At 39.1% G+C, this 17,762-nt stretch overlaps 1 protein-coding gene across 1 annotated transcript; it reads right to left on the bottom strand.

The window, feature by feature from the left end:
* Positions 1-561: 561 nt before the first annotated feature.
* mapkapk2b (MAPK activated protein kinase 2b) lies at positions 562-17,246 on the bottom strand. The gene is made up of 10 exons (XM_017686823.2): positions 16,587-17,246; positions 8,679-8,818; positions 7,314-7,378; positions 6,954-7,033; positions 5,182-5,308; positions 4,981-5,056; positions 2,895-3,019; positions 2,015-2,100; positions 1,093-1,173; positions 562-958 (listed from the first exon to the last, which is right to left on the bottom strand). The coding sequence occupies exons 1-10, from the start codon at positions 16,788-16,790 to the stop codon at positions 815-817; spliced, it is 1,128 nt and encodes a 375-aa protein (XP_017542312.1). The 5' UTR covers positions 16,791-17,246; the 3' UTR covers positions 562-814.
* Between the last annotated feature and the right edge of the window lie 516 nt (positions 17,247-17,762).

Here is a 17,762-nt window from a genome sequence, read left to right as displayed (position 1 = left end):
ATGCTCCGTCCTAGAAACCAACATAGTCCGAATTCTTTGCAGCGGTGGTGACAGGAACCAGGTGACTGAAGAGTTTAAAGCTTGTAAAAGCTCCCTCACAGAAGGTTATTACATGAAATTTATGAATTATGAGTTAGTTATGAATACGCTGATAATTTTGACAAGACTTTGGGCCATTCATGGTGGAGGGGTAGATGCAGCTCGTTGTGAGGCAAAATAGTCTTCAAAGAAAACTTCATTTTTTTTTAGATGTTCACCAATTTTTCCATCATTAACATTACATACAAAAACTCAGAAGACTTGTGTAGGTTCACTGGTGGTTTGGGATTATGAATAAAACGGCTATAGATGTCTTGCAGACATTGCAACCCATGGTTTCTATCACCACCACTTTAAAGAAATCAGTCGGTTAGTTTCTCTACAACGAACAAGTTCATCAAACCACTTGTTTTACATCTCCACCATTGAATTATGCAGAAATGTTTAATCTTTTCAGGCTACTGTGTTTTAATCCATTTTACTTCACCCACATCAGATGGAAAGGCAACAGCAACACAACACTGACAAATCACACTTTTTTTATTCATTAAAAGCGAAACAAGGGACGAACGTCATTGAAAAACAGTAACAAGAATTCCATGTTTGGTTTATCTTTGGTGCACGCTGGAATAAATAAATCAAAAGGCAACACGTCTCTACAGTCTGAGTAGTAACAAAAGGGAATCAGAGTGATCGTTGGTGCTGAGTGTGTGTTTTTGAGTGTAAGTGCTTACAGTGCACTGAACTGTGTGAGTGTGTCTTGTTAGCTTGTTTGTCAGAGCCCTGGTGGTTCTGGTGATGCATTAGCCAGTTTCTTCCTTCTCTTCATAAGAAGCGGATTGGACGAGTCCTCAATCGTCTTGATTTTGACTTGCTCGTAGTCCACTCTCATTGTGGCCAAAGCATTAGTCATCTCTTCCTGGACATACCAGCAAAAATGATCAGCCAAACATAAATAAAACAAGCACCACCTACAGATCCAGAGTAACTCCTGTTTAGAATGAATTACACAGACTTAATCCCACAGGTCACATGTTGGAAACTGCCACTGACCTTGACTTCATCCCAGACGTGGCTTTCCTCTGTCAGAACTTGACTGGTGTGCAGAGGAGTCTGAGGTACATCAACTGATCTCTGCAGGTTGGTTTTATCAGTATAAAAGAAAAAGTGAAATAGTATGGAAACAGGTTTAGGTGTATAATGTGACATATAGGACTCATCTACTTCGTAACAAGATGCTGATTAGTGCATGGCTGTTAGTGGTAGTTGTCATAATGCCACTCATCATTAATAGATCTGTGGTTTCTTGTCAATAGGTTGTCAGTGTCACATCTAAACCGACTCCATTTCTTTACACCATTTAAAAACATTACATGTCCTTTACTTTTTATTATGAACATTTCATGACAAAATGACCAAAATGAAATAGTAATGGTCCAAAATTACACAGACTAAAGACTCGTTACAGTAACACACATTAAAATTAAAGGTAGGTGTTTCTCTCCGTCCTTTCACTGTGAGAAGAAAACTGCTGTCATGTGTAGCTGTTCACAAGCACTTGATGTGAAAAGGAAACAAAGACACTTGGTATTCTCAGAACAATGGACTGACCACTGCAGAGCCTAGACCTCAACATCACTGCCTGTGTTTGGGGTTACTTATTGCATGAGAAGCAGAAAATGCAACCAACTTCTAAGACTGAAAGCTGGAGGTTTGAGAAAATATTCCTGCAGATTTCTGACATTTTATTTTAAATGTAAGTTTAAAATGTAAATGTAAGTTAACAGTAAATCAATACGTGCGTGTGTCTAGTTAACTGATGCTAATTAAAGGGTTGTGTCTGTGTCCTCTGTGTGGACTGAATTGTTGGTTGCTGGTTTATTGCAGGCTACTTTTTTAAGCTTTTGTCTTGGTTAAAATGAAAAGCCAATACCATTTTGAAAAAACAATAAATAAAATGATGCCGACAACTCACATTGATCCAGGGATGGCGCATGAACTCTGTGATGGTCATTCTTTCTGTAGGATCAGTTTTCAGCAGTTGCCGAATCAGCTGCTTTGCTGGGAAAATGAAAAGAAAAGAAAAGAAAAAAACAAACTGCCCCATCAGAAACTGCTGAAACAAAGCCTGAGCTTCCACAGGACTTTCACAGAAAGTATGGCAAATATGTTTTTGGTCAGTGCATTTTTCCTTCACACTCTTAGATTCATACCGTAGCTGTATAACTACATTTTGCATATCATGTTTATTATTTTTTACCATATTCTCGTTAACTGTATATGTTGCATTACACTGTGTTTACGCAGTCGTATACTGTTTTAGCCCACACTGTGTTATTCTACACGCGGTATCACACATGGCTACACTCTATATTATACACCGCAGTGGGATGTGTCCTTGCATTAATGCACTGAACACTTTGCACTATTTCTATTTAACCCTGCCATCTAACTCACTCCATACTGCGGGGCACCTCTACTGTTTGGAATCCTAACTTTTATTCAGTGGAACTTGTTATCTGGTGGATTGGTGGACCAAAGAAAAACAAGACAGTAACTTAACACGAGAAGAACACGAATACTTTCTTACCTTTTAATATAAGTTAATGTAGTTTGTTGTTGCAATGTTAAAAAATGAACATGCATGTTTTTTTGGACAGTGACGATTTGCAATACTTCTTGCATATGTGCAGTAGCTCCCCCCTGTTGCCCCCTGTGTACTTCTTTTTATCATTTTAGTTGTAGGACCATGCCGCTGTAGTGCAAGAGTTCCATCGTTCATTCATTTTTTAATGCCCTGTGTACCGAATACTTATGGCAGTAAATGTTCTTGAATCAATCTTAAAACTTCTTACCTTCTTCTGAGACCGCTGACCACTCAGGGTTAGGAAACTCATACTGGCCGTTCCGTATCCGTTTCTTCATTCCTGGGGACAGCGTCACGCCGTGGTTGGAGTAAAAAGGGGGATATCCACACAATCTAGAGGAAGAACAGAATGTTAATTACAGTGAGAGACAGAGGAGATTCAAGCTGTGTTCATAAGGACATTTTGGTATCCTTCAAAAAGGCACCACATTGCTGTTTTAATTAATTTTATTTATTTATTTATTTTTTTGCTATTGATGAATTTTTCATTTTTAAGGTTTTTCGTAATGTCCAACATATTCCTACATCAGAGAGTAGGAGAAGATCTAAGGCGGGGCTTTGGTCAGTCACTTTGAACTGTACAGTCCAGCTCTAAAGATCTATGAGGACGGCTCGCAGTGACTCATCTTTTTTGCTTCTTCCAGCAGCTTATTTGTTCTGTTTTTTTAATGCCTTCCTAATGCCCAAGGTCACTTTTAAGGTCGCTTTTAAGAAAAGAACTTGTATGCATGTGGGAAAAAAAGGAAAGTAGAAGGAAAAGAATAGCCTTGAGTGAAGAGGTAAGTTGTTTTGCCATTTTCTGCGTTTGTCTTCTATTAAATGAAAGGTCAATAAAATTTTGAAAAAAATAAGTAAACAAAGCCCACAACTCTCATTGATTCAGGGAAGATACATGAACTCTCTGAGGGTCATTCTATCGGTAGGATCAGTTTCCAGTAATTGGCAAATCTGCTTTGCTAAGAAACATTTTTTCTCCTCATGTCCAATTCTACCTGCTAGTTAGGTCTACGATGCTATTAAGCTGGTAGAATGAAGGCTAGCATGTAATTCCTTTGAGTCATGTGAAGCGGCATCACATGGTTTCAAACTGATTCTAATGCAGTGTCATTGCATGACTCAACATGCTTCAAAGCAAATGCTAACTGCTAATTCTGTTACTAGGAATGAGCACAGGTAGAGTACTTTGAAGAGGTAGAGTACTTTGAAATCACTATTTGGTGGTGTTGTTTTTGTCATGAGAAAAAAATATACTGGTTAACATGTTTTAACAAGGTGAGTTCACTTGTGTTCACGAGTTAGTGTGTAAGTAAGGAGACAGGTACATTATTGTGAGCACATTACTAAGAATGCCTTGACTAAAAAGGCAGAGACAGCAGAACCAGCTGTGGTGGGCCTTTGTCGCTAACCATTTTTTACATTTATGGCATTTGGCTGACGCTCTTATCCAGAGCAGCTTACAGTTTGGTCATTTTACACAGGTAGGCCAAGGTGGTGTTAGGAGTCTTGCCCAAGGACTCTTATTGGTATAGTGTAGGGTGTTTGCCCAGGTGGGGGATTGAACCCCAGTCTACAGTGTAGAAGGCAGACGTGTTAACCACTGCAGGTCCAGAAACAGTGAAGGTATACTTCTCTGACTAACATGATGACACATCATCCACCTGTAAAAAAGTCATTGAGTCCTTATCAGCATGCAGTGCTGTGCCAGTTAGCTTAGCTCGGGATGCACAACTCCAGTCCTGGAGGGCCAAAGTCCAGCACAGCTTAGTGATTTACTTGCACTCATCCATTAATTGCCAGGTTTTGTGGGTGTTTGAGTCAGGAAACTACCAAACTGTGCTGGACACTGACCCACCAGGACTGGAAGAATTAGCCACCTCATCCAGCACAAAAACAGCTATTTTCCTCAGTTATTTTTTTAATAAGACATTCAAATGTATTCCTCTGCATGCTGATAAATGTTTGTGCAATACTAGTTCTGTCACCTGAACATGTTAGCCTACAGCCCTAGCCCTACATAAATATCGGCCAAAGTGTTTTTTCTCTTGTTTTTCTTCCCCGATTGCCTGTTCATCAACCTCTATGGCTAATCGAATATCCAATTGGTCAAAATGTACACCCCTATATATAACATCAACTAACAGAGGCCCACAGTGGCTGTCACCTGCGTCCATTAACACACCTACAACAAACCAGCAACAAATACTGATGTGTTTTACCAAAACATGAATGCCAGCTACATGTCTAACTACAACCCATCCGGCTACAATAATTTTGCATTCGAGATGGACACTTACAGTATGTACATGATGACACCTAGTGACCACATGTCACATGATTTGTCATATTTCTCAGGCCCAAGCACTTCAGGGGCTGGAAGAAAAACAGTGGAATGAACCATTAAACCAATAAAACATTATCTGAAGTCTCTGAATATGAATCTGTGAAAGACAATCCTTTTATTTTGTGACATGCTATGCCAGCTAGCCCTTCCTTACCCGCATAGTAGGGAGTGTAGCAGGGTGTGGCCAGGCAGCTCTGGGATGTGGTCTCTTTGGCGAATCCAAAGTCTGTGAGCTTGAGCTGAGCGTCAGGATGCATTGATGTATAAAGCAAGTTCTCTGGCTGACAGATAGACAGCATAATAGAAGAATGATGAAATATGACTTGTCTTGTGATGCCCACAGAAATCTCCCACTGCAGAAAGCTTTCTTTCAGAGCCCCAGGGATCCTCTAATCCAATTTTTATAGGGGTTTTTACCTGTTGTTGATTGACAGTCTGTGTAGAATACATTCAGCTTTCAGAGGTAAGACATCTGCTTGATCTTGTCTTTGATTCTCCATATACATTCAGTGCCTAATCATGCAAGCTGACTGATTGCTGCCCAGGGTCAGCATGATTGTAATACTGCTCTGGGAATACAGACTGAGGCTGGAGGACTGTGCTACGTATTTGACCTCCAATAATGTAGGTATATTAGCTTTTGTATGTAGTTCAATGATTGCCAATAAAGATGCAAATAAAGACATTCAGAGTGGCTTGGTGCAGACAAAAGTGCACTGTAGAGAAACGTAATGACACAGTTTTCTTTAAAATGGTAGCAATAGGAACCAGGAGACGAGATGTCTGCAAATACAGACATTTTATTTACTGTCCAAAATGTCCAGTGAAACTAAGCTTTTGTATGTAATGTTGATGATCTTTTCATCCTGTGGTAAAATCATCTTTTGCCTTACAATTTCCTGCATATACCTCTCCACCATGATAGATTTTGTATATTTTTCAGACAAAATCTCCAAAATTTCATAAAACTGTAAAACAGCGAGTGTGTTTACATGCACTCGATAATCCAAACGTAACTGGATTTCTGCAGTTACCCGATAATTTAAATGGTCACATAAACACCATACTCCAATCTAGAAATCTGAATAAGAAAGCCGATAAAGATGGAAAAAAAAAATAAAGAGCTGGATTTTAGCTCAGTAATCAGTTTTCTCAGTGCATGTAAACTATTACTTTGATTTCTTTCAGATTTCTCAGTCTGCGCATGTGCGAAAACAGACTGCTGTACCGGAAATAAACAAGCAGCGTTGCTGCAACACACAGCAAAACACTTTTGTAGCGATGCTGACACCAACTACATTCAAGGATTTAAATATTCTTCGTCTTCTAGATGAGGTATGTTCATATTTTCAAGTAATGTTTTTAAAAAAGTTTTAGTTTTACATCATGTTTACGTCACGTCTTCTTCTGTGAGTTTCAAAGCAGAAATCTGACTGCTGCCCAGTTCATGTAACCCTGGAGATTTCCGATTATCTCATTATTGAAGTGCATATAAACACATTCATCAGATTACTGACAAAATCTGATTTTCTCCGGTTATCAGATTATTAAGATTATTAAGTGCATGTAAACACACTGTCTGGTTTCTGTTACTGTCACTGTAAACAATCTTGACTAAGCAAGCAGTTTAATTATGCATAAACCTGAAAAAGCTCGGTCAGACTGAATGGACAGATTCAGACTGACCCAATTATACTGCAAGGGCCTGTAGGTGGGTCCACATTTCAGTTCCTCACTCTCATGTCCTCACTTTCATATCTCATATTAGTTTTGTAATTACTGAATAATTCATAGTAGTTACTAAAAAGTAACTACTATAGTCTTTGATTTAAAGGGAGTATTGAGTAATACAATATGTTTAATAAGTTAATAAGTAAATTATACATCTGCAGTTTAATGAGTTCAGCTTGCAAAGATGTTGCTTACCTTCACATCCCTGTGTGCTATGTTAATGGAATGTAGGAAGTCAATGGCTTCACCTATGCTCTTCATAATGGCTGAGGCCTCTGCACAGAGTAAAAACAGAAATAAGAACCCAAAAATGAAAGGCCAATCTGCAGCTGAGCTGAATGAATTGTATAGTCCAATTCAAATCTTTTTTCACCATTTCGTTCATCCTTAATTCAAACGCTAATGACCCATTATGGGCCTATACATGTGCCACTTTAATAAGTACATGACTTTTACATTAGATTAACTCTTACAGAATAATTCACAGAAGTTAATGAATTAAACATTTTAGGATTAAAAACTACATAATGAACCTGCAGAATGCTGTGTTCATACCTCTCTCAGTAAAAGCCTGCTCACGGCGTGCCTTGATGCGTCGGAATAGTTCACCCCCGTCCATGCTGGTTAAGATGGGACAGAATGATAACAGTCATAAAGTAAACATATAGCTACCCATAAATCTGAAAAACAGTAATAACAGCTATATGGCAGTAATACAACAGTGAGCTAGAATAGAATAGGACAGAATAGAAAGAACTCAGGCAAACTATAAAAACTTCATCCAAATGTATATCTGCCAAAAAGGAGGATGAGGATATATCTGAGCATGTGGGCAGTGAGTAATACTGACCTTACTTAGTTTACGTACATAGTCTGTATCATGTTGACCACCATGATTGACACATTTAAGATAAAAGCTTCATCAATTCTGATTACACTACCTAGCCACCACTAATTATCCCACTGTAGCATATAAATAATAATAAGAGTAAGAAATATAAAATGAAAATGAAATGATGATGAAAATGTGCATATTTTAGAAAAAGTTACATGAATCACAAAGGTAATGTGGTGTGTGTGTGTGTGTGTGTGTGTGTGTAGCAGAAGAAAACCAGTTAGAGTTTGGGGTGGGGTGGTCAGCATCATGTAACTATCATGTAAGTCCCAGTCTGAAAACAAGTCCCACTCTGGCCCTGACAGAAAGTGTTACAGAAAAGCAGCAACAAATATGATGTGGCTTTTCTAACCATGCACTCACATTAGCAGACTACAGGTGCCCAGTTTCCTATGGGAATACGTGATTTTTGTAGCCACGATTTATCGTCGGGCGACACAGCAGCAGGGAAACAAGTGACAAGTCAAGTTGAATTTTTTTTCTTCTATTTCACACAAATGAACTATGACGCAATGAAGAGACAATTTCAATGATTTCTCAGACCAATAGTAGACACGGTCCTCTGCTCCTTGGACTTTTTGTTCCTATTTGTTTTTTCTTCCTATTCCCGAAAGTATCGCATCAAAAATGGAAAAGAAGTTTACAAACTTATACCTGCAGTTTTATATGTTCTTGCCAGAAGCTGGACAGTGTACACGCCCTCATGCAATGTGAAGATTTGGTAATGATGTAAAGTCAGGTAAATCAGATGATTAGCATTCATCGGTTCATCTTTAACACTTTAGACTGACACCCTTCTGTGTTGTAGTGGTGTAGTGTGCATTTAATATAGTGAGTAGACCTAAGATGCTGGGTGGTGTCACTCAAGTGTAAGGTGTGTGGTGGCCTGTAGCCTCAGGACTCTTATTAATATTCAAATATTTTTAGAATAATGCCTTAGAAATCAATTTTGAACATCACATTTGACTGAAATGCTCATGACTAGTACGTGTATGTGTAGTAAAGCTTAATAAACAGAGTCCTACCACTCCATGACGAGGAGGAGACACTTCTTGCCCTGATAGAAGTTATCAAAGAGGTCAGCGACCCGCACAATCCGGGGACAGACAGATGCCCGACAGTGAAGCTCCGCCTCCTGACGAGCCTTTGGACTGTCCTTCAGCATCTGCAGGGTATTTACACAGATAAAACATGCTGAATGTTTCCATACTGGAAGTCCAAAGGTATAACTGTTGCTTTGCTATTCTTGCTATATATTTGCTATAATGTAATGATGTATTTACATTCTGTATCAATACATTTAAGTACGTATTTCCATCTTCTTCTGCTTGTTTCACTGTCAAAATAAGAGAAAACATGGCAAAATGTAAAGGAAGGTTATTGTTTCTGCAAACCAGACTGTACACACAGCAATTCAAATCATTAAATATCTCTTTAATTAAAAATGTGGGACACCGTTTGAAAACTGGAAATCTGTACTTTCAACGCCCTACAAGTGAGAAACAATTAACCGAAAATTACACTATGCTTTGGCTACCGTTGGTGATAGTTCTGACATTTGAAGGTTACATGTATTAGATAAAAGAGAAGTTCCACTTTCCACACAAAATGAAAACTGTGTGGAGAAGTTCCGCATAAATGTAATTTCACTTCCAGAAAAAAGATATTTTCAATCAAAAGCTGCTGTAATATTACCCATAAACAGAAATGCAGTCTCTTTGATCTCTGAAGAGCTTTTTAGGAAACCCAAATATATCACCATAATGCAATTCCCACTAGCTAAATATAAAATAGCTCATAGATGTTCTAGTCTTAGCTCTATGGAGCGATGGAGAGGAGCGGTTATGTCATTGAGAAGGTTGTGGAAAGCACTTCTTGGAGCCAGAGCTGGAAAGAACCAAGCCTGAAACAGTCTGTTTATATTTATCATAATGTGGAAGACTACATTCCATTACATTGAGTAGTCTTAATAATAATAATAATAATAAATTGCATTTATATAGCGCCTTTCACAAACCCAAGGTCGCTTCACATAGCAAGACAAAAAAAACTATACAGAGGAGGAGGAAGAAAAATGTGCATCAAACAGAAAAGTCTTTAAGTCAGATTTAAAAGAAGAAAGAGAAGAGCAGTCCCTGAGGGATTGAGGAAGAGAATTCCAGAGTTTGGGGGCCATGGCACTAAAGGACCTCCCTCCCAAGGTGGAAAGTCTGGTGCGTGGAACAGCAAGTAAGTTATTGCTAGAAGATCTGAGAGAGCGAGAGGGAGTGTAAGAGGTCAGCAGTTCTCTGAGGTAGGGGGGAGCAAGATTATGCAAAGCTTTGAAAGTGAGAAGTAAGATTTTAAACTTTATACGGGACGGGACCGGTAGCCAGTGTAGCTGAGAGAGAACGGGGGTCTTAGTCTTAGGATAGTCCCAAAAACGGTTCTCATGTCCAAAATATTGAGGGTACCTAGAGTGTCCTAGAAAGCAATTTATGGGGGCTCCCAGTCTCTCCAGTATTATTTTGTACAAATGAACACAATTAATACTAATTTCATAAGATAAGTAAATGCTAAGGGAACATAACAAAGCGATAAACAACACATATAGAAGCAGAATATTAAACAACAAAATGTCACTATAAATATACAGCAAATGCAACAAAATTACAACAAGTGATGCAACAATTCCGCTTTCTTGATTTTTAGAGTTTTGGATAGATCACTGTAAAAGCTATGTAGATGCTTTCTTGAATGTCATTTATATTCTATCCAGTTTATTTTTTATTAACCCCTTATTATTAACTTTATTAACCCCTTAAAAAGTTTAGGTCATAGAAGCATATAATAAAACTTTGGGCCTGCTGATGCACCCTGGGTATTTAAGGGGTTAAATTTATATTAATTTACTCTAACCCTAACATTATCCTCAACCCAAAACCTAAATCTAACCCTCAATCTGGTCCTAAGACTAACCATAGTATTAATCCTAATTCTGACACTGTTGAGAATCAATTGACTTTCAATGAAGACTTTGTTAATAAATTGAACATTCATAGATAATCTGTTGGGGGTATCCAAATAAAGTGAGGCCATATTTTTTCTACCAATCTCAATAATGACAAAAATTTTAAATGTAAAAAAAAAAAATAAAGCATACTCATGGGACCCCTTGTGGCTTGGGGGTCCTAAGGGACACCTTAAAGCAAAAAATTGACCTCTTGCCAAATATATTTTCATTTTCCCTTTTGCATTTACCTTTTAGTAAAATGAAAAAAGTGTCATATTATAAATGAAACTGTGTCAATGAAATGTCAATATTAGTACATCAAAAGGCAAATTCAAATGTGATTATGAGCTACTGTGCGCTGTGAAGCAACACTATTGTTATCCAATTTATATACCTCTTATTCTTCTTCTGACACATTTTTGTCCACTAATTTGTGAAAGAGATTTTCAAAATATTGACACGTTATACTAGAATGTTCAGTCTGATTAGGAATCATGTGCTTGTAGATAGATTTATGATCGGGCATACAGATTTTGTACAATCATCATTAACCTTTTTTTTTTCTAGCAACATTTTAGCAACCTCCTGGCAACACCCTAGCAACCACCTGGTATACCATAGCAACCACTTATCAAATACCATAATAATACCTACACTATATTTCCAAAAGTATTCGCTCGTCTGCCGCATATGAACTTGAGTGACATCCCGTTCTTAATCCATAGGGTTTAATATGTTGTCTGCCCACCCTTTGCAGCTGTAATAGCTTCAACTCTTCTGGGAAGGCTTTCCACAACGTTTAGGAGTGTGTTTATGGGAATTCTTGACCATTCTTCAACTAGTGCATTTCTGAGGTCAGACACTGATGTTAGATGAGAAGGCCTGGCTCGCATTCTCCGCTCTAATTCATCCTAAAGGTGTTCTATAGGGTTTAGGTCAGGACTCTGTGCAGGCCAGTCAAGCTCTTCCACACCAAACTTGCTCATCTTTGTCTTTATGGACTTTGCTTTGTGCACTGGTGCGTAGTCATGTTGGAACAAGAAGGGGCCGTCCCCAAACTGTTCCCACAAAGTTGGGAGAATGAAATGGTCCAAAATCTCTTGGTTTCGCTGAAGCATTAAGAGTTCCTTTCACTGGAACTAAGGGGCCAAGCCCAACTGCTGAAATACAACCCCACACCATAATCCCCCCTCCACCAAACTTTACACTCGGCACAATGCAGTCAGACAAATACCGTTCTCCTGGCAACCGCCAAAACCAGACTCGTCTATCGGATTGCCAGACAAAGAAGCGCAATTCATCACTCCAGAGAACATGTCTCCACTGCTCTAGAGCCCAGTGGTGGCGCTTTACACCACTGCATTCAAGGCTTTGATGATGTAAGGCTTGGACGCAGCTGCTCAGCCATGGAAACTGATTCCATGAAGCTCTCTACACTGTTCTTGAGTTAATCTGGAGGCCACATGAGTTGGTGACCTCTGCACACTATGTGCCTCAGCATCCGCTGACCCCGCTCTGTCATTTTATATGGCCTACCAATTTGTGGCTGAGTTACTGTCATTGTTATAATACCACTGACAGTGGACTGTGGAATATTTAGTAGCGAGGAAATTTCATGACTGGACTTGCACAGGTGGCATCCTATCACAGTACCACGCTGGAATTCACTGAGCTCCTGAGAGTGACCCATTCTTTCACTAATGTTTGTAGAAGCTGTCTGCAGGCCTAGGTGCCTGGTTTTATACACCTGTGGCCATGGAAGTGATTAGAACACCTGAATTCAGTGATTTGGATGGGTGACTTGATGCTTTTGGCAATACAGTGTATTTGGTAGCACCTTAGCAACTGCCTTGCAACTTCTTAAGTTGCACAATCACTCATTTTATTCAGCGAATGCACTTTTCCAGCTAAATTTCACCAATTTTGCATATTACATTTGCATTTGAACGATCTAATCTGATATGCTTCCAAATTATGTGTCAAATCAGAATGAAATGAAGAAACCTATTCATGCTCTGCGCACGTGTTCTTTTATAGCAGCTGTTGCGAAGTTGAACAAGCTTTACAGAATATTGGCAAAAACGTTATTCAACCTAATGAGAAACATTAATGCACCATTGGTTTATGTCTGCTATAATATTTATTTACAGTTACTACATTTGGTTGAATTTACAGTTTACAATGCTTCTGAGCTGCAAAATGTTGTTATAGCTAATCAAAACTTGCTGGATTTAACAGTGTGCCATGCCACGCGCAATGACTGAAATTAATAACACATCATAAATGTATTTCCTTAAACAACAATATCCTGCTGCAGGTTCACACTTTTATTACATACTTCAGAATGGCTCTGTCATTTCACATTAAATAGTCCATGTAGTTAATGAATAGTTAGCCTGTTTTTAGTTTTGCGCTTTTTTACAAATATTCTGTAAAGTTTTGCTTACTTTTTTATGAAAGAACGCATTTGTGGGTGGAGCCTGGATGGATTGATTGGCCTTCTACTATGGATTCCTAGTTTGGAGGTTGAGGCTGGTGGCTTCTCTTTCATTCACTCCTGTCTAACTTGTTTAAGCAGATGGTGAGTTAAGAGGATAACAGTCAACCCCCCCCCAGCTTAATTGCCAAGGCTGTATATGAGCCAGACACTCAGTCTGGTGCCTGAGCCAGTGCCACTGCCTTTTAAAGTCAGTCACAGCTTTCTGCGTAAATTAATCAGCTTTGACTTCTGTTCTTTGCCATTTGGGCTGAGACGTTTGCTCTGTGATTTAGTACCCTGATTCGGCCACCGCTAAAATGATTCAGCGCTTAAGAGCTTGAGCCTCTGCCGAGCTGTGAGAAGCTGTGGCGTCACTTTCTGTCATTGAGTTCAGGACTGCATGGAGGACAATGATGAGGCAGTCGTTTTTTCCCAGGCCTGCACTGTGTGTTCTGTGTTTCCGAATGCTCAAAAGCCAACCGAGCAGGATCGATATTCTGACTGCATGATGAAAAACTACACCTTATCTCCTACTGGAAAAGCGCACACTCATCTCAAATACACAGATAAAAATGGAAATATGAAACCAACTCTGGGAGGAAGAGACAGAAGAAATAGTGCTTGCATGAGTGTGTTTATTATGATAGATGACAAGTGTGTGTGTGTGTGTTTGTGTGTGTGTGTGTGTGTGTGTGTTTGTGTGTGTGTGTGTGTGTGTGTGTGTTTGTGTGTGTGTGTGTGCGATTCCTATGGATGAGAGGTACATACACTGACCAGCAAGCTGTTGAATGCACCTTCAAACATATGATATATTATGTAGCACAAACGGCAGATCAGGGAAACGATAAAGAAGGCAGTTAACTGTTTGTATGATATATCGCACCAGTTTACAGTATGTTCTATGGAATAATGGCATGTTATACTGTAATCAAGGGAGGATGTAAACACAGGAGATGCTGTGTTGGAAACATGAAGCTCTAGCCAGCATATGGGCATGTCAGTGATGAACAGCGTTTTGTTCTTGAAGCAGATACTGCCCTTCCAGGAATGTGTTTATAGTATACCCCCTTGGGTGGGGGCAGTTTCTGGCATATGTCCTGAGCGGTTACAATGGATCATTCGTTAGTGCAAATCTAGAGCGCAATTTCATATATAAATAAAAAGAAATGAATCAGGATAAGGACGGTCACAGTCATGAAATTTTAGCTACCATATAAACAGTTATGATTAATGATTTCATTGTTTTTTCATGTTCATTGTTTGCAACTATTAAAATAGAAATCAAAAGTGGCAACAACAGCTGATTAGCCAGCTCACACTCTACCTATGTTTCCTAAGTAGCTAACATTGGTTGTTCTGTCAAATCAGTACTAAGCACACTCACATAATGTTTACAGCAATTACACCTAATTATGAGTAGAGTTCAACAAAGCTAAGCATTCTTCATGAGAGTGAAAATACAAGCCAAAGAGACGCTCATTCTGCCAGCACACATGCTAAAAACGTTTAACCCCTTAAAATCCCAGGCTTATTATATACTAAGACTTAGTATTCAGCATTTACAGGGAATTCAGTTCAAACTGGCGGAGCTATTCTTAGATTATATAAGTGTCTATTAAACCCTTTGGCCTGCTGATGGGTTTAAATGAGGGTTAAACGAATTAGATACATAGGTAACAAATAAACACACATTACTCAGCACTGCCCTCTAACTATATTAGAGCGCCAAGTTAGAGGTCAGAACTATTTTGTTTTATTAGAGCACCAAATTCATATTTTGTTTGTTGTAGCATAATATGACTGAAATCTGATGACTGTGGAAAATGACTGCTGTCAGCTTAAATAAGTGCATTCATTTTAAATAATTAGGTGATTATGTAATAATTGTGACTGGCCTAATGAAGATGCTGTTTGTTTTTCCGTCATTGCCCTAAAGTTACTGTATCACATCATTTTCCAAACAGTGGTGAACTATGACTGTTAAAATGACACAAACATCTCTATGATCATGCTAATTTCTGCTAGCACCACTATGGGATTCTAGTAGTATGTTAGTGCTAACAGTGATGCACATTAACTTTTTTTGGTGTTCTCGATTAAACCATGATATTTAAAGCTTGTAACAGACATATTAACATGTATTTACCTAGTAGCAGTTTTACAGTGACTCTTTCAGTAAACAGACGTGGTAAAGAGCCGCTGCTCTTTTCTGCTTTAAACATCTGAATGAAACCTGGCTAGATTAATGCTCATATTCACAGTCACTGACTTATCTAGGATTTCCAGAAGGCGTAGAGTGATGTTTTTTTTTTTCATGAAAGTGGCCTCGCCTATTGGAAATCAGAATGCGATCGGTTGAGTCCTCTGTCACTTCTTGATTATGTTAGTAGTTAATCTAACTTGAGTTTGTTGTGTGTGTGTGTGTGTGTGTGTGTGTGTGTGTGTGTGCGCGCTCTTGGAACAAAACCTCATATCTCCAATTTTGTTTTTCAGTATTTGACATAATCCAAAAACTGTCGCCCTTTATATTGTGTTTACATTTCACAATGAAGGGACCTAAACAAGTGGCCCAAAATGGCTTGGATAAAAAAAAAAAGTCTTTCCTTTGACTTACATTAAAAGCAATGTATGTTTTTTTCCTTCTCCTGTAAAGTTATCAGTTTGGAGATATGAGGTTTTGTTCTGACAGCAATGAAGTGTAATAATTGTATGATATGTAATAATAACTGTATTTTATCTAAAATAACAAAAAGTATTAATATGGAACAAATTTTGATCAACTTCATGAAACAACTTTGTATGCACACACACACACACACACATATGTATGTATATATATATATATATATATATATATATATATATAGAGAGAGAGAGAGAGAGAGAGAGAGATGGGCAATATGGCAAAAATATAATATTGCGATACTTGCTAAATTTTCATGATACACAATATGTCACGAAATATGACGTGATCAGTTTGATCAGTTGGGATTGAGACAGAAGAAACAGTAGTGCTACATTTTAAAAAACTACTGTGAACACGATGATTTTTATTCACTATTTGTCAAACTGAGCTGCACTAAATCCAGCAAGACAGGACTAATTGTTCTGTTCTGTGAATATGTATAACCCTCCTGCTCAAATTACATTTATGGTTTATATTCTAAGGGAAAAACGTTTATATGTCCTGTACGTGGAACAAATGTGCCATAACTTTTGCACAGGCCACATTTTATATTTTATCCCCCCCCAAATGTTCAGTTCAGTAAATATCAGTGTGTCTAAGCCTGTACAGCAGTGTGTTCTCTGAAGAGGATGCGTTACTTGCTCTCATTTAGGAAATCCACAAACTTTTGCACGCGGCGGTCGCTTCACTGTTTTGGCCAGTAAACACGATCAAACGGACGAAATGTGGTGTGAAAACTCGCCCTGGCACGTTTAACCGCTTCGACTCTGAATTACCTTGAGCGCGAATTTCTCCCCGGAGCTCCTCTGGAAGATCTCGAACACCTTTCCATTGAGACCGACACCGAGCACCTGCCCCGAGAGCTTATAGTCCTCGGTTATCACCTTCTTCTTGATCCTCTGGGTCCATTTCACTGCAGGCTGCGGGGGAAGCAGGCTGGCAGCGTCCGACTCGCTCTCATTCTGCGTGTTTAAGAACATGGTGATGGTCCAGAAATCCTCATAGTTTCCCCTCTCCTCACTCCACTACTGAAGTTCTGCAGAGGCGCTTAAAGGATTTCGGGACTATCCCGTTAAGAAGAATCTGGAAAGACACCAGAGCATTAGCGTTAAAGCCTTAACACATCAGCCAGCGCCTCTTCATACTACTTCAGTGTGTCCGAGCGGCTGCTGGCAGCTGTCCAGCGGGACACATGGCGGTCCTGCAGCCTGCATGTGATCACTTGAGAGCTGCTCTGGGGTCAGCCTCTGCTCTGACAGCTAGCCGGCAGACTGTGGTGGAGTGAGATCACGTTGTAGAAGGAGTTGGTCTCTTTCCTGATGCACTCGGCGTCCCCGGGTTTCTCTCAGAGCTTCAGCGTCTCAAGCTGAAGGCCCAAGAGTCCAGACAGCGGACTGTGGCTAGTGCCGTTATACACTGGACACTTTCCCTTTGACTGTGGCCTGTCGGTCAGACATAGTGAGAGACTACGAGGCATCACACGTCACATGATTGACATGCTTGGGCAGAGCGTTAGTGGGAGGGGCACAGGGAAAGGGGCGGGGCAACGCCTTAGCTCCACACGTTTGTCCAGTTCAAATATCTGCTGGAAATACAAGTGAATTTTACTTGCTGCACTGAGAGAAAAGGAAAATTGCATTTGTTAGAAGCAAACAAATGGTCAAACATGACAATAGATGCGAAACAAATGATATAAATTTAAATAAATACATTAAATAGTAGGTGATGCATACAGTACACTCCTAGTACTTCACAAATGTGCTATTTTTGTGTTATTACTGAATTCAAGACATTTAAGTTTACACTTCTTCAGTTATTTAAAATGTTCATTAACATGGTTTACACCAATGAAGTATCTTCAAGTGAAAACCTTACCTACTGCCACCAGCAGTCAAGTATATATCAAGCACATATACCTCAGAGAGTTTGCTTTGCATGAGTTTTGTGATAAA

This window comes from Pygocentrus nattereri, chromosome 29, assembly GCF_015220715.1.
Source record: "Pygocentrus nattereri isolate fPygNat1 chromosome 29, fPygNat1.pri, whole genome shotgun sequence".
NCBI lineage: Eukaryota > Metazoa > Chordata > Actinopteri > Characiformes > Serrasalmidae > Pygocentrus > Pygocentrus nattereri.
This window is presented reverse-complemented; position numbering and strand designations above follow the sequence as displayed.